This window comes from Sebastes umbrosus, chromosome 16 (genome assembly GCF_015220745.1).
Source record: "Sebastes umbrosus isolate fSebUmb1 chromosome 16, fSebUmb1.pri, whole genome shotgun sequence".
Classification (NCBI taxonomy): Eukaryota; Metazoa; Chordata; class Actinopteri; order Perciformes; family Sebastidae; genus Sebastes; species Sebastes umbrosus.
This window is the reverse complement of record NC_051284.1, coordinates 21,038,346-21,066,292: the sequence shown is the minus strand read 5'-3', so window position 1 is coordinate 21,066,292 and position 27,947 is coordinate 21,038,346. Positions and strand designations below refer to the sequence as shown.

The 27,947-nt window shown below is 40.1% G+C and overlaps 2 protein-coding genes and 1 long non-coding RNA gene across 7 annotated transcripts in view; 2 read left to right on the top strand and 1 right to left on the bottom strand.

Moving 5' to 3' along the window:
• Positions 1-22,918, top strand: part of mboat2a (membrane bound O-acyltransferase domain containing 2a) — a 56,360-nt gene extending 33,442 nt beyond the window's left edge. The window contains exons 3-13 of the mRNA XM_037746338.1: positions 2,467-2,544; positions 9,543-9,638; positions 10,677-10,732; positions 13,385-13,439; positions 15,236-15,422; positions 15,985-16,177; positions 16,756-16,859; positions 16,940-17,004; positions 18,065-18,197; positions 19,177-19,328; positions 20,527-22,918. Of these exons, the coding sequence (XP_037602266.1) occupies positions 2,467-2,544; positions 9,543-9,638; positions 10,677-10,732; positions 13,385-13,439; positions 15,236-15,422; positions 15,985-16,177; positions 16,756-16,859; positions 16,940-17,004; positions 18,065-18,197; positions 19,177-19,328; positions 20,527-20,707 (1,300 nt within the window). The 3' untranslated portion in view covers positions 20,708-22,918. The remainder of the gene's footprint in view (positions 1-2,466; positions 2,545-9,542; positions 9,639-10,676; positions 10,733-13,384; positions 13,440-15,235; positions 15,423-15,984; positions 16,178-16,755; positions 16,860-16,939; positions 17,005-18,064; positions 18,198-19,176; positions 19,329-20,526) is intronic.
• LOC119474348 lies at positions 86-7,496 on the bottom strand. Its single transcript, XR_005203563.1, has 3 exons — positions 7,359-7,496; positions 1,946-2,052; positions 86-814 (listed from the first exon to the last, which is right to left on the bottom strand). It is a non-coding gene; the product is annotated as an uncharacterized LOC119474348 (long non-coding RNA).
• Positions 22,919-24,699: 1,781 nt separating the features above from the next.
• The window catches only part of kidins220a (kinase D-interacting substrate 220a), a 55,524-nt gene continuing 52,276 nt past the window's right edge, over positions 24,700-27,947 (top strand). Inside the window, exon 1 of one of the 5 annotated variants that reach the window (XM_037796182.1) lies at positions 24,700-24,942. The gene's annotated coding sequence lies outside the window, so the exon portion shown is untranslated. The remainder of the gene's footprint in view (positions 24,943-27,947) is intronic. The other 4 variants (XM_037796178.1, XM_037796179.1, XM_037796181.1 and 1 more) reach the window with 4 other exon arrangements.

Sequence of the window (27,947 nt, the reverse complement as noted above, 5' to 3'; positions counted from 1 at the left end):
AGGGACATAGAGTTCTTCTGTTCAGACAAAAACAACACCCACTGCAACAAATCCCATATGTTTTCAGAGTAACACACATGCGTAACGAAAAAGAAATGTTTTATTACACAGTTCAGGACTCTTGTGATTGACCTGCTAACTTGATGTCAGATCAATTTGAAAAATAACATTCATCTTGACATCCTCTTTGTCCAAATAGGCCAAAACAATCAACAAATGTGCGTCTGTGAAAGCCTGCCAAAGAGTTTTATGTGCAACAGCGATTAAAAGAGCACAAGCTCCTTTAAATATCTATAAGCAGATATATTCAACAAAGGTATTTATTGTGCTTGGCGCAGTGCTCCAAGCTTATGTTATACCCCTAATTACAGGAATAACTATCACTTACATATCTGATCTTTACAATCTCTAACCATATAATGATGCAGAGGCTGAAAATGAGTGGTTCAAAAAGACAGATGTAATTATTTGATAAACTTATCAAGCAGAGTAAGGTCACAGCAACTCACAGCCGTGCACGTTAATTGTTTATAGGATCCCAAACAGCTTCTGCAGGTGCAGCTCACTTGTGTGAAATGCATGAATGCATCTGTGCACACACATGCATTTGCACCCTTTTATTCTCACACACACACACACACACACACATACGCACACATAACATTTTAAGCTTTCATTGCACGCACACTGTTCTTTCTTAGAGGGCACCTGGCTGCAGCCCTGGAGGATCTGCCTCGCAGATGCTGCAGAGTGTTGGTTTATTTTCGGATGTATTCCCTCCCTGTCAGACGCACAAGCTTCTCTCTGAATGTCACTGGAGAAAACAATTGAACAGTTTCACATTCCCTCCGCCAAAGGGGGACTGAGTTCATTTTAGCTTTTGTAGACGTAATAACAGATCATGTTTGTTAGATACATCCCAGGCTAGCCGGGCAGAAGTTAACACTAACTAAGTGCACCACGTGCATTACATGCACCAAATATTCAGGTTTTTTTTGCCCTTATTCCTACAAAGCTGTTTACATGGCTAATGAACATGAATATTCCACTAATATTCCAGTTTACATGCAGATGTGCATATTCCGATCAACGTAAGATGACCAAATGGAAGACCCATTTAACAACCCATTTGGCTAAACAAGTCAGCTGGCTACCTATAGTTCCCTATTCTTACCATCATCATCATCTGGTCCATTTGAGGAGCTCAGGACATTCTCATCACCAGGGCCGATGAATCCTACGTCGACGCCATTCTCGGTTGTGTTTGACAGGAGTCGATGCCCTAATATGTCATTTATCAAATCGGGGCGGGACTTGTTGGACCATGCGAACACAGCCTCCCTCTTTCATTCCTTCATCCGCCTTCTTGAAAAGATTAGCATTGCAATATTCTCACATATCCAAAAACCGTTGATATCCAAGCCTTTCGTAATGTTTAAAAGTAGGCGTGTTTGTCCTTCTTTTCTTTTGGGCATGCATCTCTGCAAACTGTCAGCTAGTTGGTTTGTGTACAACACTCAGAGTTGGCCGTAAACAGGCAAGAGGTTGTATGTCTCAAACTGTAAAAACCCCAATTGAGATGCATATTCTGATGTATAATGTACATGTCCAGATAATGCTAGTAAAACCTGAATAATATCAGCATATCCCACATGTCCTAATCAGAAAATGCTCCATTCGGAATAAGGCCTAATTCAGAATATCCAACAAAATATGCTGTTTACATGATCAAATTCGTCATATTGTCATATTTGGAATAATAGTGGAGTATTAATGTGCATGTAAACGTAGTCATTGTCTTTAGATATCTTTTTTCCTCTCCCATCATCAGATATTAGTGCATTCTTAACCCTATTATTTGCTGAGCAGTTCGTTTAATTCACCCAGCTTGTGCTCCATTGTTCCCTGCCAACCCCCGATGCCCTTGCCCTCTTTGTTGACTCACCACTAACACAGTGTGGCATCTCTCCTCTCCTGGAGGGCCTGACGTCGGTAGCATCACACACACTGTGCCCTTCAAAGACCCATCTGGTAGCTGCTGCCGCTGTTGAACTGTGCGTGTGTGCGTGCTCCACGGGAAGGGAGAGAGGTGGACATAAGTCAGTTTGATCAACACACACATGCACACATTTAAGTACAAGACACTGCAATGGTGTGATGTAAGGAATCAGCTGGAAGGCATTGGAATCAATTAAGAACATAGTGTGATGGGGATCGTCAGTATCCTGCCATGTGACTGCAGATGACACGTAACTGGTTACAAAGGTCTGGCTTCACATGGCTGATGGTGTGACTGTTGTTTCGTAATGCTGTTATTTCCTCTTCCTAATGACCGTACGGGATGACAAAGCAGGATGTGGATGGTAGTACGGAGAGCAAATAAAGTGTAATATAGTCTGGTATAAGGAAGAAAAATAGTTGAAAATAAGGTCAATAAAGTAATTTATGGCGTCTGTCTCTCCACAGGTATTCCCTCCATTTCCTGGTGCAGAGTGGTATCTCCTACAGTGTGATGGTCTTCGCTGGCCTGGAGCACATGCACAAGTAAGTGCACAAATGAAATGCAAAATTTGATTAAAAAATGTACAAGGTTATTTTGCTTTATGGTTCCTGGAAGTGTCAGAATCACACAGAATTGTAAAATGCTTCATCATTTCCCACATTAAGGCTTCAGTAGGCAAAAGATTTTGGCATCATTGGGCAAAAATTCTATAATAACTTTTCAGCATATTGTTCTGCACCTCCTCATGGCTCTGTTTGCAGGCTATAAAAATCTATTTCAGAGAGAGAACGTTCCTATTGGCTGTGCTCCGGCTGGTGGGGCGGTGCTTGGTATTTCCTCAACAGATCTCAACATGGCTTCCGGGTCACAAACTTTCTCATTTTACAGCTAAACAGTACACTACAACATTTGAGGCGAGAAATAGGCATTACAGTAACAGCTGTTTTCCTCCGGTTTGTGAAATCTTGCAGATGCCGTTAGGAGCACCGGAGGACACAGAGGCACATGATTTTTTCGGATTACCTGTCTCATGCACTACTGTCTGACCGTATTATTAAAAAAAAACTTTTTTTTTAATCATATTTGCTCCAATTCTACCCACTTCTGCTTTAATAAACCTCAAAATTGCGAGTAGAAGCATGACAAAGACATTTTGTCAAAGCCAGTTAACCAAAATCTTATCAGAAATTCAGATTTCAGATGCCTCATATCAGTTGACTATGGACCAATCATGCATTTGCGTCATCACGCGTTTGTCTTGTGTGTTTTTTTTAAGGCATGTGAGCCTGGGTCACGATGACGATGGCTCTGCCCCCGGGCTCCCATCTGTGACCATGGCTCATCAAGACAACCCCACACACACACACACACACACACACACACACACACACACGCACACACACACACGCACACACACACACACACACACACACACACACCCATACACACCCATTGTCTTTGATGCTATTTTTTACCAGAACTCAAGGTTATGAGTGCAGGTGTAAAGTTCAAACAGTAGATGTTCCCTCTGGGGAGAGCTCTTTAAATAGATGGTGACAAAACATTAATGACAATAGCGACTGCCCTCAGAAAGAAAGGACTCAAACCCCAGTGATAGCGGCCGCACAGTAACACACAGGACGTCTTTATCCAGACCAGAATATGGCATTTCAACATAGACCAGTGTTTTACATCAAAAATCACATTATTCCTGGTAGATTAACCCTCGACAAACAGCATTAATGTGCTTTTAGCCAGGTGTTCCGGCTCTTGTGTACGTGGGTAGATAAGCTGCTCCCTCTTACAGTAACTCTTATGAAACTGAAAAAAACTGTGGTTGTCGCCCAAGTCAACACAATGTGCAGCTCAGGGGCAGAGAGAAGGAGAACCACAGAGGCAGGACATACTGACATGCTCATGTTTGCAGAGGGCGTTGAACCCACGGCCTCAGGGTTTTTGCATAACAAATGAATTATTATCTCAGCAGCACGTTGTGATTTAACTGGGGCCGCCATGTGCTTTTGGGCGACTCAGTGTTTAACCCATGGCCTTTACTCTTTGAACTACACTTGAGTTGGTTGCATAAGTAGCCAAGGCTTTCAAATATTTCAAGACCTCATATGCATATGTATATTCATATATACAGGAATGTGACTCACTGTGGTTCCTTTTCTCTATACTGTTTTTATGCCTACGCGTAGGGGTGTAAGGATACATCAGTCTGGATCGATATATCGATTCAATGATCAACGATCCAATAGCATCGATGTAAAGTGAAAACATCAATACATATCATCTTTAAGCTACGCCTTTAATTTGAAATTCCCATGGCAAGTCTGTGTCACCATTTCTGTCCAAGCACACCTCCCTCCTACAGAGCCCAGTAATAAAATTGCCAAATCAAATTTAAGTTGCTTTTTGTGAGTTGATATAAATGATTGTGTTAAATGATATTGTCTCATATTGATCGCATTTTGATTGAATGGAAATTGTATTGTGGCAGACTTTGTCATATCCGCAAATATCGTATTGTTGTCCAAAGAATCAATATGATATTGTATCATGATGAAACCGCCGCTGGCGATAGCCGTGGTCGAAGGCATTATGTTTTCGGGTTGTCTGTCCTTACCATTCTTGTGAATGTGATATCTCAGTAACTCCTGACGAGGGAATTTCTTCAAATTTGGTACAAACGTCCACTTGAACTCAAGGATGAACTGATTCGATTTTGGTGGTCAAAGGTCAACGTCACTGTGACCTCACAAAACACATTTTTGGCCATAATTCAAGAATTTATATGCTATGTTTCACACAAATATTTAATAGGATAAAATGATGAAGTGATGACGTTTTGGACAGACATGGATGTAAACTGCAACTTGACTGGTTGGTGGAGCCATACAACCATGAGGCGGTAATTCTAGTTTTCCATTTTCTTATCATTATTTGTTTGTCCTTGACCAAAGATATTCTTAGTCAACTAACACTAATATACGATTTTGTTGACTAATCCAATAGTTGATTTAATCGACAGATTTTCTCCACAAAGAATCATGCAAAAGCACCACTTTATATCTTGTGTTTACCAGAGATGTGCTTCCTGGAAACAAGTCAATCCGCATGAAAAAATGACTAATAGATTAAAGAAATCTTAGTCGACTAACACCAAAACGACAGATTAGTCGACTAATAGACTAAGAGGGAGCAACTCTACCTTGATTATTTTTAAAAAGAAAAAGAGGGACCTGCCAATGTAAGCCTGAGATGTAAACTGTTTGAATTTTAGTCTGCTTTCTCAATACAAATAGAATAGTCAAATATTTCAAGACATGGAAGTAGGCTTGTGGTGAAACTCCCACCGTGCCCCATTTTACACCACCTTCTCAGGATTATTACATGTCCCTTTAACCTTGCGTTTGTTCCTACTAGTGTACTTTTCTTTCCAATCTAATCCTGATAATTAAGTTGTCGCTTTCTCTCCGTATTTCTTTCTTAATTTTTTTAATCCATCGTACTTAATCTCTCATCTCCATCTCCCAGTCAGCCATGCCTCCTCTTTATGTTTTTACAGTATTAACTAACACACTGTAAGCCTTGCTAATGATATAATACTGCTGAGTAGAGATAGAATGAATCACTATGATGCTGAATATATACACTTCTACCTCCAATAACACCTTCCACTGTGAGACTTGCTTGCTGCACTTTGGGAACACGCCCTGAACAACTCCCAAGACCAGTGCACTGTGGCAGGACTTGTGTTCTCTATTAGTTGATACCCGACCCTTGGGGGGGTGTACAGTAGAGTGAGTGCATTGTGACAGCTTTATGGAGTTGCTAAAAGCTCTTTTTCGGGACTGTGGGAATGGCTGTGAATGCGAACCCGGCTTAGTGTGGCTCTGGACTGACCACTTTGTTCAGCGGCGAGGCATCATATTTCATACTATTCTACTCTCTGGATCTCCCACTCTTCCCCTCCACCACTCCCTCACAACTCTCTTTGATAATTGTTGGATGTGGTGAGCGGACGGGGAACGTTCTCGACGCTTACCTACTGAACACAGCACGGCCTACTGGTTGATTGTGAACTGTGAAATTGTTAGATTTGGTGTAACCAAAGAGGAAGGCTGTGACAGTAATGCAAGTGCCCTCTTTAATTGATACTGAAGAGGAACCATAACAAAATGATAAAAACTAGAAATAAGACAAGGCGTGCTATCAAGCTTGATGTAAATATAGTCTTTGCGAGTGATAATGACACTTTATTTTGCTTTATTTTATTAAAGGATATTCTCTGTTGGTGAAGCAAATTTGCAGCATGGCAATGGTCTATTAAATGTCTATTTGCACCCCTCTCGCCACATGTCTACTGGTTGTAACCAGTTTAATCAAAGAGTTTGTTTAAAAAGAGGTACAATTATACAGTAATTAACAAGACATGAAGCAGAAATTAGAAGAAAGTCTGAAAAACAAATCTAATTAAGGCCTTTACACACTGGGGACGTGAAAAATAAACTCCCTTGCGAATATTACATGTCTATGGCCTTTATTGTGAAAGATAATGGAAGGAGTGGATCTGGTTTGCGCTGCCTTTTTTCAAGGTTGAAAGGAGTAATAAAGTTCGCCGTCCTGGTTCAGCGTTGGTTGTACTTATTTCCACCCTCTCGTGTCACTTCTGGTTGCAAAAGAAACACATGGCGACGGACAAAATGCCAAACACGAGGCCTCAAAACATCAGTCCACAAACCAATGGGTGACGTCACGATGAATTTGTCCACTTCTTAAATACAGTCTATGGGGTCGACTGATTTTGACCGAAGGAGGGAAGGGTGATGCTGACAGTTGAGGCCTCCCCTTCTCGCTATTTATTCAGTATCTCAGCCCCACTCTCAACCTAGCAGCTCAAGAACACTAAAGCAGCGCAGACACTTTACAGCACAGGAGCACTGAACACACTTTAGCTGTCTAGGAGGGTCTATACTCATGAAACCACTCCACTACTCTATAGACATCAGCAGCTCCAGTTACAGCCAACTTTACCTCAGGATGGTCTGAGTTAAGGGAAATTTAATTTTATCTGTAACATAAGCATGCAATTTAATTGGAATTCATGTCAGTTTTGGTGTGAAAGCATGACTGTGAACCTGACGGTGATAAGTGTGCAAATTACTGACTCACAGTCGCCTGCTGAACAGATGGAAATTTCCTCTGGATCTGCGTATGCATGAAATGTGCCTCGAGGCATTTATTATGTGTACACAGCCTTAGAGAGAAGGTCTTGGAGTGTTCAGACATTTATTTATAGCCTGTTTTTTTTTTTTGTTTTCATTGCTCCATGTGCTGTGTGTATCCTTACCTGCGGCTCCTGCGGAGCTCCATGTCTGCGGTGCGTTGACCCGTCTACTGCCGTCCCACAGTGGGAGGCCAGCCCGCTTTAGTCCCAGGCTCCATCCGATGCCTCGAGTGGAAATGAAACACCCCCCTCTGAGCTGCGAATTACACAAACACAAATCAGAGGAGGATCCCTGGTGGGCCCGCTGCAAATATAGCTGCTGCAGCACATATAGCTCATATCCTCACTCATGACTGCAGCTGTGTGCTGCCAGGAGAGAAAGCTGATCTTGGTGAAATAGGGTTGTTGCTAAGGATTAGAAATGTTAGAGCCAACAGGAAAAACTTCAAGCTTTCTCGCACTGCTAAAATGTCCATTTTACGTCATATAATCTGGTGTAAAATATGTATAAATATAATGGTGGTCTGCAGCAGAATATTGTCTCTTGATTCGAGAAATGTCAACTTAAGTAACACCCTATTGTAAGCAAGTGTAACAGGACATCTTACTCCATAGGAAGGGTTTGATTTTTGTTCATGTTCATGTATTTTTGCCTTGTAGGTTTTAAGTGTATTGCAGTGAATAGTACCTAAAATAGGAGACATTTGTGAATGAGTAGCAAAATGATTTATTGAGACAAATTTTGACATATGAGACAGTTATGCTAACCACGTTAAATTCAAGGTAAAATTCACAATTAATGAACAATTCATTTACGAAAAACAGATGATGAACAGCCTGAGATTTCTGATCGCTGATCTCGGTTTCCTCAAACCTGCTAACAATTTCTTTTTCATCTTCACTGTTCTCAGTCGTCCCTGCAAGTTCTTGCATTTTTCGCCACGATGAGTCCGATAGTTGCGCCAAATATTTCATTGCTTGAGGAACTGGTCCATTTTTCTTGTCTAACCTGACACTCTATGTCCACTTTTCTCCTTTTTGGACAAAGACATTTTCCACCAGCGGCTCCTGCATAAACAGAAGTCCACGCTTGACAGTGTTGTACCATGTAGCCTGTACGTAAGCATGTGGGATATACTGTATAATAGGGCATGCTACTCTTATTAGGACAGCACAACCCTCAGTGGATAAGTAGGAAGAGCAGTGTGTTTTATTAAAAAATAGGAATCAATGACTTCTCCACAATTTTCACACTTTGCAAAGTCATCCAGTGGGCCAGATTGGACCCTTTGGCGGGCCGATTCTGGCCCTCAGGCTGTATGCTTGACACCTCTGACTTAGGGTGTCCAGTATAGAAAGCTTTATGCAGTACAATTAAATGAGCCCTGTTGCTGTAGGGCTGGTCTGGGAATAGGGAGGCCTTTTGTAAAGAGCCATGTAGTCTCCCATATGAGCAAGATCATGGAAAATAGTGTGTACACTGAAAAACATGCCAAGTGTGGGTTGGATACAAATGCAGAACTCTCAGAGCACATAACAGGAATGTATTATAATAATCTGCCTTCTCTGCTTTCTCTGCGATTAGTATTAGTGTGTAATCTTTGAGTTTTTAGAGATCTTATTATTCTGTTATAAACGCTTGGCAGTAGTGATCAGATGATGTTTTTGGCTGCGTCTTGGACTGCAGATCCAGTAGGCTCTCAGAATCAAGAGGTCCCGTTGTGTCTTATCAGCAGCGCAGCCTCGCACTCGCTGCTGTGTTGTATTCCTTCACAGAGCAGCACAATCCTCTTATTGTTGGCAAGCGGAGGAATGCTAGCTAGCTAGCTTTGACTTGGGCTGACTCTGCAACAGCTTTGTACAACAGGCTTTTAGTTCCGCTCTGTCTTTGGCCTTCTGTTGAAAGGTTGTGTTTGTCCTCTGTCTTCAGCCGCTGACCCCGACACATTACTGGAGCCTCCTCTGCTCTTTTGTCCACTTTTTGACCCTCCCTACTTCCCCTTTCTAATCGTTCTGCACTGGTACTGAGGCCTCTGTCCTTTGTACTGTACTGTAAAAGAGAACCTTGTTCTGCCACATGAATATGAGTTAAACTTTCACAATGTGTGCATTAAGACGCCCTGCCTGAAAAGCTCCATATCAATTGTTGATAATGACAATTAATGTTAGATATACACTAAGATTTCACAGTTGTTTTTGGCTTTTAAATGCAACATTTCTGTATTTTTACTATTTATGTTTCACCTGCATACACTGTGTAAACAGTTATTTCTCTAATTTCTGTTTTTCTTTCCTTTTTCTGCACAGGTACTGCTTCATTGTGACGCTCGGCTACCTGATATCATGTCAGATCACACGAGTCTACGTGTTCGACTACGGCATGTACTCTGCAGATTTTACAGGGTAAGCTACACTAAGACCACAGAGCTCTTAATTAAAAACCAAAATCCCTCCATTGGTCTTAATTTTGAATGCTTTATGAAAGCTAAAAAACAGAAGTTAGCAGTCAGAGTCAGGGGAAAATTGGATCTGGCTAAACAGAAATAGGAGCGTGTCACACCGCTGTGTCCGCAGGAGGACGTCGATAGCGACTCTTGTGGTTGGTTCCCACTCCTCCAGACTGTCTGACAATTCAAGTAGACAGCCTGCACTCCCAGCATGGTGGGGGTGGCTAGTTGCTAGGCAACCCCAATGCAAACTCATACTGCCTCTGCGAGAGCAGAGATTTCACTCTTTCAACTACCTCGTCTGCCATCCCTCTGTTTTTCTTGAAAATGTCAAATTCACGTTTTCCTAAATATCAGTGTGACCCTTACAGCCAAATGTGCTTTGTTCTACGGAGCCGGATAGTCCCTCCTATTTTTATTAAAAGATCAGAAAATATCTGGCCTGTTGCTTGTCTTTGACTCTGTGGCTTAAAGGGATAGTTTGGGTGTTTTGAAGTGGAGTTGTATAATGTAATTATCCATAGTAGCCCCTTGAAAATACCCGAACTATCCCTTTAACTTGATGCTGCCACAAGCAGTTTTCATGTCAAGAACTTGCTGATGAACAGAGGTTGTATAAAAGCAGGTTAAATCACATGAGAGCAGATTTCACAACGTTCTTTGATAGAGAATGGCTTTATTAAGTCAGGAAGAAGAGGGCTGAGTAGCGTCGGACCGCATTGAGCCTCAAGAATAGAGAAGAAGAATAGAAAGAATAGCCACAGGAAGTTCAAAAAGGGCTAGCAGTTTACCATTATGTCTCACTCTAAACTAAAGAAAAAAACAAGCATTGAAAATAAAGATAAATCATGTATAGCAGAAAAATGTGAACTTGTTCATAAAAAGTCAAGCAAAACCCCGTGATGAGCTGCTTGTATGTGCTGCACTGAGGGGAGTGGTTTTTGAGATTCTCAGTATTAACATGGCCTTTTCCCCGTTTGATGCTTTTTATCAGGCCCATGATGGTTATAACACAGAAGATTACCAGCTTGGCGTTTGAAATACACGATGGTAAGACAAGCATCAAAGTGTCTCTGTGTGTTTTCAGTGTGTGTGTGTGTGTGTGTGTGTGTGTGTGTGTGCATCCTCTGTGAGATAAAAAAAAAGAAAAAAAAAAGTGGCAGACGCGACAGAAGTGAAAATGGTTCAGTTCTCTTTGGAGTTTCCAAACAGATCACATGGCCACGTTTCCGAGCCAGTAGTCAGTTCTGACAATGGACTAGTGAACCAGACAGCAAAAACACAGTTATGTAATGGAACAATGACCAAGTATTCAGTCTCCTCTCTCTCTGTGTGTGTAGCAGTTTAATGGCTGACAACACAAGCTGAATTGAACTGGTTGATGCTAGAATGGATGGTTCCGGAGGGACGCTTGTCCGATCCATGTGCATGCGCTACTGTGATACATTGGATCATAACGCTTTAAACATTTATTAGCAAAATGTGTATGTAAACAGTGTCGCTGTAGTGGCCAGCGTTGCATACTGTAATACTTCACTGGAAATAGTATGCAATTTACGTACTGTTGGTTTCATACTAAGGTTTTAAAAATACTATCTCACATACTCTTTTAGTGTACTGAATAGCATGTTAGTGTGGAATTTCGGACACAACCAGGAGATTGACACCGAGGTTGAAATAAACATGTGTGATCAAGTAACAGAGAGGCTTAGAGATTGAGAGGAGTCACTTGGAGACTTAAGTCCTCTCAGGATATTCTAGACTGAACACAATCAGCAGTCTAATAGCCCCGTTTGTGTATTGATGTGTGTATGTGTGTTGGTGGGTGCGTGCATGTGTAGGCCGTGTAGAGTAGAGTTTTAAATTCTGTTCAGGTCACTGATTCTCCTCGCAACTGTGAGTCTGATGAGAAACTAAGACTGTAATCCCCATCCTCAGAGAGCTGTCACACCCTGATACCTGCCTGCTGTTCACACACACACGCACGCACACACACACACACACACACACACACACACACACACACACACACACTGCACAGCATTTTGCTATACAGTAAAATACTTATGAAAGACTGTTATATTCCAGCTCTGAAGAATACAGAGTTATTTAAGGCACAATGAAGCTGCTTCACAATTCATCTTTTCGTTCATTTGATTGGGATCAGAGGTTTTTAATTGTGGCCTTGCAACTAAGCACAGCCTTGCACCATGAGCCTTACATGTAGCCCCTTACATGATGCCAACGCTGGCCGCGAGTGTTCACTTTAATGAGTTGCGAAGCCGCAGGTCTTCATAAACAAAGAGCAGACTGATTAAAACAAATTTGCCCAGACATTTGGCCCAAATAATAGAGAGCAGACCTCTACTAACCTTCTCAATAAACAGTAACCTCTATCAGGATGTCTGGCCAAGGTGTAATTTGTCCTCTTAGTAGAGTATTTATCAGGAAGGAGCCAACACTAAAGTACAACCAGTGTCACTCACTGTCCTCTGTTAAAGGATAACTTCGGTATTTTTCAACAATATTTCCCATGTTTTTGTGTCCAAGTGACTAATGGGGACAACAAGTTTTGAAATTGGTCCAGTATTGAGGGAGAGCACTGTAGACGGCAGCTGATAAGGCTGTAAAGTAATCATTTATGGCAACCTGGTACCGTTAGTTTACGTCCACTAAAAGCGTTTTGTTTTTGCCACTGACCGATTTATATTTTGTGTCTGACAACATTATGGAAAGGACCCCACAGAGAAATAAAACCTTTTTCTTACCTTTTGCTTGATCCGGTCTGTTTGTTATTGTGTGTCTTGCTCGGAGAAGTCTCGTTCTGAAATCTCACGTCACAACCACATTATCAAAAGCCTTCTAAATATTCAGGCATGACGTTGAAAATATTTGAGATAACACTAAGCTACGATTTCTATACTCCAACACAACAAACTATGACAACACCGGTGTCCCGTGGCTCTCCTCTCTCAAACTCTCGCCCCACATTTCCACCACCACAAGTCACATGACACAATAACAAACAGAAAGCGAAAGGTAAGAAAAAGGTTTTATTTTTCTCTAGGGTCCTTTCCATAATGTTGTCAGACACTTATAATAACAATCTGAGACCATCAGTGGCAAAAACAAGCACTTTTAGTGGACGTAAATGACAGTGCCAGGTTGCCCCAAATGATTTCATTATAGCCCGTTTAGAGGCTGGCGGCTGCAGCGTTCTTCCTGTGTTGTGTTGTCCCCATTAGTCACTTAGACACAAAAACATGGGAAAATAGGGTCCAGGTTGAAAAATACCAAAGTTATCCTTTAACTCAGCAGAAGGAAGTTGTTACTGTTTACATTACAGGGCTGTTCATACATGTCCTTCCTGCCCTCAATAGCCTATGTATTGCAATGACCTCCGGCACTGGGTAGGTTTGGGTGCTATACTGTAGCTGCAAATCTTGAGAGTCAGCAAGTTGTCAATACTATGAAGTATGAGTTTTATCAGAATTAGGGCTGCAAATAACAATTATTTTCATTGTCGATTAATCTGTCAATTATTTACTTGTCTGTGTATTGTGCATTATTATGCTGTTATCCATTCTCCCTGTTGCCATTAATTGAAGCTGATTTTCAGAGCATGATTTGCAGGTGTACATGTACATAAATGAGATGAGATTTGTTTTTATATGACATGTAAATCTTTGTGTCTGTCTATAGGTTTGACCAAGCGAGAGGGGCAGCTGACTCCCAGTCAGAAATACCTAGCTATCAGGTATGTGAATCAGGTATGTTTTTACTGCTTCAGATGATGGGCTCATTCAATCAAGCTGAATTAAAAAGTTGTCTTAAATCAGAGTTAATGAACTCATAGGGATAGGAAATCACCACGCCGCCCGATTATCAGGCTCTCTCTGGTGTTGTCAAGCCGTTGTTAAGCACTCGGTATCTAGGAAACTACACATTCACTACTCTCATGTGAACTGTATTGTAGGAATGCCCTGCCCTCCATCTGTCCTGCATTACAACTGCAGATTCCTTTCCTTGCCAGTTACTATTGGAGACGGCAGTGCAGCTGAGGTGCAGAAATGATGTAAAAAAAGCCGGATGTGAGTGGGGAGATGAGTCGCTGCTGTGAGCTAACAGGGAGTTAATATTTGATTACATAGCTGAACAGAACAGAGATAAGCAGAGACATTTATTAGAAGGATAAACCCCTTGAGATGATCTCTTTTTCAAAGGGGGGCCTTAACACAAATTAACAGAAGATACAGTCGTGAGAGAAAACAACACAAATACATTCACACGTACACAGACAAAAGCTCTCCTAGCCAACAAATATCAAAATACATACAGTAAATAAATGTACACATACCTATACAGAGCTCTTTACGTACATGTACATGCAACTACACATTAGAGATAAATCAATTAAATTGTTCAAGTATAGTTAGAAGCAAACTAAGAACTAAGAAAAAAGGATATTCAGTATGCCTTATACAATGTCCTATATTGGAAAAGACATTGTTTAAGGTAAGAAGGGTAGTTAAATGAAATCCATCCATCCATTTTCTTCCGCTTATCCGGGCCCGGGTCATGGGGGGCAGCAGGCTTAGCAGGGAATTCCAGACGTCCCTTCTCCCCAGCAACGTTTCCCAGCTCTTCCTGAGGAACCCTGAGGCGTTCCCAGGCCAGACGAGATATATAATCTCTCCAGCGTGTTCTGGGTCTACCAGGGGGCCTCTTACCAGTTGTCCGTGCCCGTAAAACCTCCAAAGGGCGGCGTCCAGGAGGCTTCATGATCAGACGCCCGAACCACCTCAGCTGGCCCCTTTCGACATGGCGGAGCAGCGGCTCTACTCCGAGCTCCCTCCGGATGTCTGAGCTCCTCACCCTATCTCTAAGGCTGAGCCCAGCCACCCTATGAAGGAAACTCATTTCGGGCCGCTTGTATCCGCGAGATCTCATTCTTTTGGTCACTACCCAAAGCTCATGAGTTAAATGAAATGCATTTGAAAATAAATTGTAATCAGTGAAAATGATTGAAGTAGATTGAAGTGATGAGAGGCGGAACAGAGAGCAGGACTGAAATCTTGACGGAATCATTGCAAAAAAATGTTTAGCACAGCTTTAAACACAGTGAATGCACTGATCACAGGCTGAGCCAGCCTATAAGATGCGCCTATAAGGTCTCAGATACGATGCATCAAAGCTTTGTTTCATAAACCTTTGCTGTGCTACTGTGAGTCACCGGCTAACTCTGAGAAGGCTACTGGGAAGGAGAGGAATTGGCAGTAGAAACAAGAGCTCCTGTTCAGGCAGTTAGATCGCTACCTCACCCAGCAGATTCAATTCAGTAAGGAAGGGTAAGAGACCACAAAAGCTTCAGAGTCGGTCAAAGCACTCAGGCCCTCCCTCTTGTCCTGGACGGTTCAATAGATTAGACCACACTGGTTTTCTCAGCGGACAGGAAGCCATCTCTCATATGATATTTTGCCTGTTATAATGTACGTGAAAGCATCTTTTCTCCTAATAATATCTGCTCTCATCTCTTCCCCGTGGCCCCTTCAGGCGGATGCCCAGCTTGCTGGAGTACTTGAGCTACAACTGTAACTTCATGGGCATCCTGGCGGGACCCACCTGCTCTTACAACGACTACATGGCCTTCATCGAAGGCACGTGCTATCAGCCGCGCCACCAGGAGAACGCCAACGGCAAGGAGAACGGGAAGTACAAGCAGAGCGAGCCCTCACCCAAGGTACGACACTTGAACGGAAGTGCATGTGAAGTCTGCAATCACTGTGGTAAAATACATTTTGTGCCGTGGCGGGTGAAAAACCCTCAAAGAGAGTGCTTGAATGAGCGGTCATGATATGACAAAATAGGACTTTAAACTATGCAATTCTCTTTTAAGTGCATATACGATTGAAAAAGGCCCATGCTGTAGTGGAGCCGTTTTAAGGGGCGCAGGGTAATTAGAATGGTTTCCTTTAGAGAAACAGAATATAAGACATTATTGAGAATGAAATGTCTAAACCTCAAGGTTATTTGTGTTTTCTTACTGCATAAATACATTCATAATTTAATTACACTCCAAGAAGAGAAGAAGAAGAAGAAGAGAAAGGATCAGAGTGGAACACGGACGTTGCTGAATATAAAACATGCTCAAGGACTCGAGTTAACCTCGAATCAACCTAACTAGACTGTTTGAAGTATCTCCTAATGTGGTTATTGTTGTTTTTTGAATATAACATGATGTAATGGGTTTTAACGAGGCTGCCTCTTTGCATCCCACTCTGTCCTGTCTCACCTCCACCCAGAATGACGTCATCTCCAAGCTGTGTACGTGTGCCGTCTCGCTGGCCATCTATCTGTCGCTGTGCCAGCTGCTCCCGGTGGAGCACTCCATAGACGACGGCTTTGTCAGCGGCACACCGTTCCATCTTCAGGTCGTCTACCTTTACCTGGCCATGCTGGCTCTGAGGCCAAAGTACTACTTTGTCTGGACACTTGGTGAGTTTGAGTACACATTTCTTTCTATATTAAATCCAAGATATATATCAGTTATTTTTTCTAATGTCATTGCTGATGAATCAAACTAGCAGCGTGACCGTGATTTGCCCTCTGAAAAGTACCTGAGCGGCTTTTGTGTGTCTCTCCATCTTCTGTCGATACTGAACTTAAAGACTCTGCTCCATCCCCTCTAATTGCTTGACTTTCAATAAAGGACTAAAACTGGTGTGAATTTTTACACAGAGATGTGTTACTGCTTTGGTTTTGTTCAATTCTACTGCTCATTTAAGTGCTATGAACTCACTGAGCTGTTCTTGGTTCAGAGAATTTGGTTATTTTTAAAGTTACAGTGTATGTTGAGATGCAGCCTAAAAAAAGCTCTTATTTAACAGCATTTCTTGACGCAACAGTGCCATCTAGTGCCGAGTTGAACACTCACTAATGACAAATACATGTGATGCCAAATCTCCCATCTGTTTCTGTCATTGCTTCCCCAAACTAATGTATTCTAAGGATGTTGTCATCCTTTTACTGTTGCTGTTGTAGCACTCAGAAACATTTGTGCCTTTCTCCCGCAGCTGATGCTATCAACAACGCTGCCGGATTCGGCTTCAATGGATACAACAAAGACGGCTCCCCACGGTGGGACCTGATATCAAATCTCAGAATTCTGGACATTGAGGTTTGACTCTTTTTTAAGAAACCTTTTATATCCACATATCAACTGAAGCCTAAAGTATATTGTTTTGGGTCCAATTTCAGTTCGCCACCAGTTTCAAGATGTTCCTAGACAACTGGAATATCCAGACAGCTCTTTGGCTCAAAAGGTAAAAGCGTTCATAATACTGTACCTTGCTCATGTTGTCCCGGCTGTAGAGGGTTGCTGAAATGTATGATCATATCTGTCAAGTTTAGCATTTTGATTTTTAATCATACTTGACTGAAACAACAATTTGAATAGTTAGATTGCAAAAAATGCCACATAATGATTTTGCAAATGTTTACAAGCTTCACCGTAAAATAGCCGATATTATAACCGATAAATACCTGCTTTTCATTGCCAATACCGATACGATAACCGATAATTTCACACTTTGTATCTTAAAACAAAGTTCATATCCCGTAGTTTATTATGCATACCTGAGGTGGGTGATTTTAATATTCCATAGCTCTGACCGAACCAAATCTAACTGACATCCTTATTGTTAACACAACAAAAAAAAGAACAGTTCTGACTCTAGTACGTCAAAAAACTTGTATTGCAAATTGCAGTCATGTGATCTTCTTCTGAAACTGTGAAAAATATCCACGCCAGTGATGACATGTTTCAGCGTCAGCATGCTGCTCTTCTACTTCTTCTTCTTCTACTTCTACTTCTACTTCTACTTCTTCTTCTACTTCTACTTCTTCTTCTTCGGCCCAATCCCAATGTCCACACTCACAGACTCACAGACTTTGAGGTTCCCGCAAAGTCTGTGAGGGTTTAGGGCTGTCCCACTGTCAAATCATCAAGTCCTTCAAGTTAATTTATCGGCTATAATTTCATTATCGGAATAATACATAATAATATAAATTTGCTGGAAATTTAATTATCGGACGATAATTTATCGAGCCCAATATGTGTGTGTATATATATATATATATATACTGTATAGTGCATCCCTACCATAAAATACATACAAATCACAAATATTCTGTTCTAAATACACAAACAAACAAACAAACAAACATCGATGGCTTATATTACAGTTCATAATGTGATTAGATTTGATGACAACTATCCATTTGTGTATTTTTTTCCAAGTGGTGGCCGGCGGCTTTCATTTATTTCTACTTGAATTGTTTTAACCAAACGCTGCATGTGTGTCATGTTGGTCTTGTCCCCAGGGTGTGCTATGAGCGCTGTCACATCAACCCCATGGCTGCCACCTTCGTGCTGTCGGCCATGTGGCACGGGGTGTACCCCGGCTACTACCTGACCTTCCTCACTGGCATTGCCATGACCATGGCCGCACGTGCAGTGAGTACACACACACTGTTTTTGCCTATACAGTAGGGGTGTGTGAAAATATCAAAAACACAGAGTATTGTGATACTATGTTTTGGGATACTGTATCAATTCTCAAAAACACTATTGATTTTTCTTATTTTACTCATATTTTGTGCATAATATGGTGGTGTGTTCACTATAATATAACAGTTTTCCTAAAAATAGATTACAATTTTTTTAATATATCGCCTATATCCCTTACAGTATCATAATATATCATAATATATTGAATCGTAACCCCTGTATCATGATACGTATCGTATCACCAGATCCTTGCCAATACACAGCCCTACTATACAGTACCTATTGTCTGAGTTTTTCCTCGCCAGATTCAGCCAAATAGATAAAAATCATAATTCTGGAAGTGGTACATTAATAGCAGCTCCTGCAGCTTATGAATCCCGATATTGAGGTTGAATCCTACAGTCGTTATAGACATTTTGTCTTAAGAGCTCTAAGCCACTTAGCAGAACCACAAACACACAACACAATCCCTTTATGGAGAGTAAGGGGATAATGATAAAGTAGTATACCACTTATACCTCAAGTGTGAGGCCATTACCACTAATCTGTGCTAAGCCAGAGCTCTTCACTCTAGTCCTGTGAAAGAAGGAGACAAGAGGATATTTAAGTAGAGACAGTGGAGTGATGCTACACTGTAATTCTGGATTATCTACTCGGGAACGGTTGATTAACTGAAACGCCCGACACAGTAAATTTGTTGTGCAGGTGAGTTCCTCCAGGGACTTTCTTCTTCTTTATCTTAAAGAGGACAAGCAGACCAGTTAAGCCTGCTGCTATGGAAGATTTCAGGAATTAGGTTGATTGGTGCAATTCAAGTCTAGTTTATTGTACAGTAAAATGAGTGGGATGCAATTTAAAGTTTACAAATTCACTTGAAAATGACCTTGGGAAGTTCAACTCACAGGATGTTTTTCTTCTCTTCCAGGTAAGGCACAACATCAGACCGTACTTCCTGATCTCTGACACGTACAAGCGCATCTATGATGTCATCACGTGGGCATGGACTCAGGTTGCCATTAGCTACACAGTGGCGCCATTCGTCCTACTCGCCGTGGGACCCTCACTCAAATTCTACAGGTGTGTGCGTTTGATTGAATAGTGTGCTGATATTTGAGCTGTATCGTTGACCCTCTGGAGTCCATTAAACACAATATCACAAGTTCAATAGAGAATACTATAGCCTCTGCTTTTCTGTGAAATAATTATTAGATTGAGTTGTGTAAAATGATTGTTATATTAAGCATGTAAATGAAGTTACTGGCCACGGTGTAGAAATTAACACTTGACTTTCATTAGCCTGGTTCCCTCTTGTCAGGCCGTAACAGTTAACGAGACAGCTTAATGAGCAGAGTATGGGTGAGGATTGATGGGAAGGAAATAAAATGAGCGGTCTTAGCGTTGCTCGGCCGCTGCCATTAAAATAAAGGCCCAACAATTTTCCGTGTCATTCAGATGATGACTGCTGTTAAATCAGCTGTTAAATCAGCACGTGGCTGTCTGATTTAACAGCAGTCCTCATTAAAGGTAGATTTATTTCCATATTTAGGGTAATTTGACACGGAGCTGTCTTGTCTCATTCCTGTGTTAGCAAAAATGAGCTGTTTAAGCTAAGAAAATGTTTTTAACTTTTTCTTCTCCTATATGATGTGTACATGCATACACTATAACAGAACAGAACAACCGATTAACTGTACAATTAACCCAAATAATGAACGCTGGGGAGCATGAATGTCTGCACAAAATTTAAAGGGGACATATGCTCATTTTCAGGTCCATACCTGTATTATGGGGATTTCACTAGAACATGTTTACATGCTTTAATGTTCAAAAAACACTAATACTGTGTCTGAATATACCTGTATTCACCCTCTGTCTGAAACGCTCCGTTTTAGCGTCTATCTCTTTAAGTCCCCCTCCCGAACAAAGCCCAGTCTGCTCTGATTGGCTCACAAGAAAAATGGATTGTCTTATTTCACAGTTTGTGGGTTGGTAGGCACTCCAGATACCCAAATGTATGTGGACAAGCACTGAAAAAGTTTTCATGATATGTCCCCTTTAAGGGCAATTCATCCAATAGTTGGATATTTCAGTCTGGACCAAAGCGGTGGACCGACTGCCCAACATTGCCATCCCTAGGTTTTTAGCCACACCAGCGGCATGTGTAAAAAACAGACTTACAATTTTATGGCCTGCACACATTTTCTGGTTTTATTCTCCAGCTACTCCTTATAAAGAACTGTGTTGAGATAATTCTCACTTTGGGACGTCTCTGCAGGTCCTGGTACTACTGCTTACATCTCCTCTGCCTCCTGGTGGTGCTGGCCCTTCCCGTCACATCGAGACGCCGGCAGGCCAAAGAGCAGCAGGACAACCTCCAGAAGGACAGCCTACAGGACAACCAGACGGACCACAACAGCACAGACAACAACTGCAACCAGAAAGACAAAGCCACATGAAGGCTCAGGACAAGCAACGCACAGTCCCCTTCAGCAGCAGAGACACTGAGACGAACTACTGAGAGCTGGAGTGTGGCGAGTCTGTTTACCTGAACCAAATATCGGACGCTCTGAGAATCCTAACAGACAGAAAAACACAAGTCAATGTTCTGTCAAAACTTCCAGTAGCAAGGATGACAGCAATCACAGTTTCTGACACGGATACCAGGATGTAACAATGGCCACGGTGTAAACTAACGAGTGATAGCGGTAACTTTACATTACATTAGCGGATATATGAAGACGTCCAAGCTGCCTTAAACCCTCAATGTACTATGACATAACAGTTGGATAGCACGCTGCAAGACCCTAAATGCAGATTAGACGTGCAGTATGTGGAGGGTTTTTGTCATTGTCTGGAAACGAGCCTCTGTTAGGTGGAAACGGAAAAGTGTGTTCATGTAAACGAAACATAACCTTTATCATCAGCTGCCAATTTCAAACAGGCCTTAGGATCCTCGAAACATTGTTTGATTTCTATGTCTTTTTTAAAATCTTTATTGGAGAAGAATTCACATTGTACGTGTTTTGTATTTAGATGTTTGTGACAACACTATTTCAAATCCATTCTCAATGCTTTGTTTTGTTTTCTGGGATGAATTGACTTAGAGAGTCCCGAAGTGGAATTCAGATCTCGTCCGTCTCCAGGAGTGGAAAAGAGGCACTCAAGAGTTACTAAACGGATTTCTGTTTCTTTTTATATTTTTTCATATCTGCTGCTTTTTTTTTTCACGACAAACACGACTCGTCAGATAAATGTGTGTTTCAAAGGGAGCTCATTTACCCTGTTGTGATTTCTGACCTGGTTTCAGGGGTGTGATTTAATTTTTTATTTTTTTCATATTTTTCACACGACAAATTTCCTCTGTGTTCAAATGTCTGGCCTCTGTAATACAAGTATCCAAAACGATTTAATTAACGCAAGTCCTAAACAATAAAAATTGTATAATTGGGGAAACACAGTGGATTGTTAACATCACCGTTGAACACTCGCACAGTTTAATTGTCTTAAATCCTACATCTATTACATAAATCCAGTCAGATTACCACATTCACTGAAGACTTATTTAATCGTCAAAAGGTTTTGTAGCCATAATTATTATAAGCCAGTTGAATGTAAAAGAAGAGTTGCATAAAAGCACATTTTGCAAACTATGTTGAGCGTGCAATGTGCATTTGTGAGGAGGAAATCTGGTTATTTATCTATGTGACATAATATTGTACAAAATTCAAAGAAATAGACCAGCTGTGGTGGTCTTATTTCATATTGTGTGCACTTATGTTAGAGTAGGGGATGTTTCAGGGTGCATTTACTGTAGGGTGAAACACTGGTTCCACGCGTTGTTTTGGTTCACGGCTCACCTTAAGCCTTTTCAAATCATCCAGTTTATAACAAGCAGCAGTTCAAACAGCCGCCCCCTGTGCTACATTTCTGCATCATTAGACATTTTTATGGATTAAGTGAAGGAAATGTGGTGCAGAGGAGGCAACCTGAAACCTCACTGTTGTTTGGACAGTCAAAAGACACATTTTTACGTATCTGTTAGAGCAGGAAATAGCCTGGGGGATTTCAAGTCCACGATATCATAAACACTTTGACGTTTTTTTCTTCTAATTGTCAGTAATTTGAGTTGGTTTGGTGCATTTGCGTTATGTAAAAATAATAACAAAAGCAGCAGAGGTGTCATTTCTTTTTAAGATTTTCTAACATTTGCATATTCCTGCCATAACTGTGTGTGTACCAGTATTCATGTGATCCGTACATGTCGATGTTGGTCTCATGTAAACTATATTTGTAGCCTGGGCCCCCGTGTAGGCGAGCGTGGCCGAAACTTAAAAGGAAAGGGACGTCATTCTACAAACATAGCGATTATTGCACTGCATGGCCACCCGAACCAGCAGATCAATGCAAAACGGCTCCATATGTCCAAAGTGCCAAATCATGAATGGCGCATTTTTTTGTTTCGTGTGTATGTGAGCATGTGTGCCTGGCTGCGTGTGTGTGTTTGTGTGTGCAAATGTCTCCATGTAGTGTGTGTGTGTGTGCGCCTGTGTAACATAACGGTTATTTTTGTGTCAGAAGGAAATTTATTGAAAGATTTGTATAACAGTACATTAAAAATTCTGATTTATGTGGCAAAAATAAAGAGAAATTATTTTTAAACACTAAAACTGATGTTTCAAAATGTATGTCTAATTTTTTTTTGTCCAGTAATGGATATTAATATTAGCACCGATGTTAAAGTGTTAGCATTTGATCCAGGGCATGCTCATGCATCAAAGGGAAAATCTCAACAACACACCATGTCCCTGCATGTTATTGTGCAACGTTATTGCATTATTACAATAGACTTTTTTTTTTTTTTACGGCAGGCATATTGACTTGTCTTAGCAGGAAAAGCACAGGTGAAACTAATTTCATTAGTTTCCCAGTGAGTCATAATAGTGAGCCAATGTGCGCAATACCAAATCCTTGGAACTAGCACGCCTATGTCATGCAGACATTATTAATTTGTTAATCACACTTTTGCTTTTACTGCTATATTTATATTGCTGGAAAGCTGTATAAATGTTACAATAGTCCCTGCAATGCTGTCTACATATGGTGCTGAAATGGGTATTTAAGGGGTCATGTCACAATATACTGTCCTCTACGTCACCACTGGATATTGGTGCAATAGGCCTTTTTTTATGCACAGGACATTTTGACATGTCACAGTAGGAAAAATAAGCACAGGTGTAAATGATCAAATTAAAAATGGCTGTATTCCTTTAGCTGCTTCAGTTTCATCGTTAAAGTTATCAGTAACACCTGTGCTTTTCCTACTATTACAAGTCAAAGTGTCTGCTGTGAAAAAGGCCTACGCTGCTAAATTGTTGTGATGAAACAGTTTGTTCAAGGTTATTCAACAATATTTTAAATGTTGATGTTGCTGTGACATCAGACTTCCCTTCCTCCTACTATGAAATATTCCAGTACAGTTTTTTTTTTTTTTTTTTTTTAAAGGTGTATGCAGTTGTCTGGCTCACCCAAAGAATGGGCACCCACACTGTAGAAACCTCTTTTTTTTTTGGATATGCCCTCCCTTGGTTTGCACTTTATTTCATAATAAATTGACCCTCATCTATTGTTTAGTGCAGTGGTTCTCAAAGTGGGGTCCGGGGACCCCCAGGGGTCATTGAGGGGGTTCCAGGGGTCCCCAGTATAATGGGGAATCATATATTTGGACTATTTTGGACTCGACATTGACAAAATGTATGATATTTTTGGGCATGGGTTTCATCACTTTCTTTTTTCTTTTTTTTGATGGGTTCCTTCCTTATATATCTATATATAGATCTATCTATATATAGATAGATTTATATATATTTTTCAGTACAAAATCCCAACTGCCAACAGTAATCCTGTCAAATGGGGTCCTTCCTTATTTTATATATATATATATTTTGTTGTTTTGGGGAAAATCTTAATATACATTTGTCACTATTTTCTGACAATATATCGATCAAATAATGAATTGACTAATTGAGAAAATAATAACCAGATTCATCTTTAATGGAAACAATTGTTAGTTGCAGCCCTACTCTAAAATATTTTCCATTTATTGATACATATAAATATTTAGACTTTTAATTTAAAATGTTGTGGTAATTACTTAGATATTAAATATATATATATATATATATATATATATATATTTTTTTTTTTTTTATGGGTTCCTTACCTTTTTATTAAAAAAATGTTATGGGGTCCTTCCTTTTAATGTTTTATTGTTTTGATTGGGTCCTTCCTTTTTTCTTTTTCTTTTTTTTATGAGTTCCTTACCTTTTTATTTTTATTTTTTTATGGGGTCCTTACCTATTTATTTTTTTAATTTTCTTTACGGGGTCCTTCCTTTTAATATTTTATTTTTTTGATTGTATCCTTCCTTTTTTTTTTTTTTTTATTTTATTTTAATAAATAGTGGGTAGGTTGGTAGGTGTTCCGCCACATGTGACGTCATCGTAACCACCCAGGGGTAGTGGTAGTAGGGGGCGGAGCTACTGACGTCACTGTAGCAGGTTAACATCGCTGCTCTGTTAAAAAACAGAAGCAAAGAAGCCACAACAGTTTGACATGAAACAAAACCGCATTTCTGACCATATTCTCCGGGTGGGAATCAAAATAGAAACGGTTACAGAGCAGCCCAGCCACGGTAAGAGAACTTCAGGTGGTACATTGTACTTTTTGTTCTGCTTTTTAAAGGTGATAAAGTGTAAAGAAGACCTGTTGGAGAGCTAACTGTTAGCCACTCTGAGCTAACAGTTAGCCTGTTGTAGCTGAGTGTTGCTTCCTAGTGACAGTAGTAAACAAGGGAAGTTAGTCTGCTTCTAACATCCTTGTCTGTCATTACAGACCAGAAAAGTATGTTATTACTTTATTTATCTAGTCACATGATATCTGTGTGTGTGTCATCCAGATGTTTACTTTTTGACAGGCTGATGTGCCATATCTGTTTTTAGAAACTTGCATGTACAGGCAGGAAACATGCAGCCAGCATAATTAAACCCACAGTATGTGTATCACCACTATGTTGAAATGTTGGTGTCCTAGTTGGCTGTTTGTCAGCTGAGCTTTAGTTTCTCTCCAGCAGCTCCTGTGACCAGAGATCAGTTTCAAACAGAATGTTTACTCATTTAAATGGATAACCTTTCCAGAGTAAAACTAAGACCAGGTCCAGGTTGTGCTTTTAAAGTTTACTTTAAAGTTTAAAGTAAAGCCACACAACTAAGTAAACCTGTTTTTTTTGGAGCAGACCCTGGTATGTGTTAGGGAACTAAATCCTCAGCAGTTTTCATACCCACATGACAAGACATGAAGAGCTGACTGGTTAAATTTAGAGATCCTATCCAGTGTTGCCTTCCATGTTCATGTTGTGTGTGTTCAGAGATAGCAGCATTTTTATGATGATATCAAGTGGAACTGTATTTTTACATAAATACTGGACCGCATATGACCTGAAAGTCTATCTGCGTGTTTTTAAATATTGATATAAATAATATTCATGTATAGTAAAATCAGACAAGATATCATCTGAGATTTTTTTTTTGCCCTAAATTCCTAAATTTGTTGTTTTTGTTGTTAGAATTTAATTAGAAAATAATGTTTATTAGAATAAAAATTAGAATTAGAATAAAGGTTTTAGTCAGAACTTCCAGCATAATTTCATATACAAAAGTCTCAGAGAAAGCATCTTAATATATAAGAAAAACATATATATATATATATATATATATATATAGGCTATATCCAAATAGTTTTTATTGGTGAAAAACATGAGCAAACAATAAAGATATTGCCAGATTAAAGGTCACCATTTTTTTTTAATATTTCTTATGTTTATTTTAATATTTAAGTGGGAAGGCTGGGAAAAAAAATGTCCTTATTAAAAATGTCTTCTTGTGTGCCTTCTTCTTCTCTTTTGTAAGTGAATATTAACTAATACCTCTTATAGAGCTGAAATTATTTGTCAATTAATCCATAAATGGATCAACACATAATTAATTGGAAACAATTTTGATAATTGAATAAAAAGTATTTTTTTTTAAAGCAAAATGCCAAACAAAACTGCAGCTTGCTTTAGTGTGAATATTTTCTTATTTTTCTTTTTTGTTGTTTTGGTTAGTTTGGGGAAAATCTTAATATACATTTATCACTATTTTCTGACAATATATCGATCAAATAATGAATTGACTAATTGAGAAAATAATAACCAGATTCATCTATAATGAAAACAATTGTTAGTTGAAGCCCTACTCTAAAATATTTTCCATTTATTGATACATACAAATAATTAGACTTTTAATTTAAAATTGTGTGATATTTATTTAGATTTTGTCAATATTTCCCAGCCCAACCTGAAGGTTAAGGGATTTCTTATGGTCAATGGTATTAGATATTTGAATAAAACTACAGTATTTCAGGATTAGTTTAACATTTTGGCTTTAACTGATTAGCAATTGAGTCATTTAAACACACTCAAGTCACAAGGATCTGTCAGTGACGGCTCCCATTGATATCAACCAAATGTTAGCCTGCTTTATTACATTACTCATTGAATGAAAGCCAACATCTTAATTGTCTCTCCCCTTTTATCTGTGTAATTTGGTGGTGAGCCAGTGCATGTAATGAATGGAAATCCGGTCGTGTGTCTATTGTGTTGGGAAGAGATGGGCGTAGGCCAGCCCCCTCATCTAATATTCAGCCTTGAGTGAAGGGGGGATGATGAGCATGAGCCCGCCAGTGCTTGTTGATACTGTGTGCGAGTGAGCGAGGGATAAAGATTGGTTTTGAATATCAAAATAAATATAAAGCTTCAACCTACACCAAGGTAAGGGGTTCTTTTGTTCACCATTTTTAGTGTTTTCTACAGACTGTGTGTCTTTTTAGCAGCTTTTATCATTTGTTTAAATAGCTTTTACTGTTTTTTATTGGTGTTTTGTCTCTACTGGTTTTTACTAGGTGTGTTTTGTGAAAAGGAGGTGTGTGTGTGTGAGCTCCCATCTGATCATTGCTCAACAGAGAGCAAGCAAAATGTTTACTGATTGGTTGTTGCGTGGTGTTATCGTCCACCCATTGTCCTGAGAGACAAGGAGCTGAGGAGGGTGTGTCAACAGGCTCGTATTTCCTTCATTGTAAACAAAGGATCTTTTTTAATATTGTGTGACACTGTCTGATATGGGAGTTGGCAGGTGATCCCTGACTGAAGAAACAGGGTCAGACTTTAGAAAAGAAAAAAAAAATGTAGTTATTCATTGATTGGCTGCTCTGAATTTGACTGTATAGACTGGTTTGGGCCTTTTGTACTGACACGTGACATTTAAGCGTTTATTGACCTGAGCCTGAGCTGCTTGTCTCACAGATTATGTTGAAATATTGAACAGCATGCTTGCTGGTCTTAATGTGAAACCCATTGCCAAGGCAACTTGCAAGCAATGAATGCAGCAGATTAATTCTGTGTTGTTGTGGCAGGAAGTGAGTCTGACCATGATGGAAGAGCCCAATTTAATGAATCATTAATGAGTTTTTCATCGATTGGCTGAATCTCTACTACAGCTAAAAGAACCATGGTGGAGGGGGGGTTCTTTTGTGTCTGGAAGCTGTGATATTTTACAGTATATTATTATTATTATTATTATTATCTTGTCAGTTCCAGTGGGC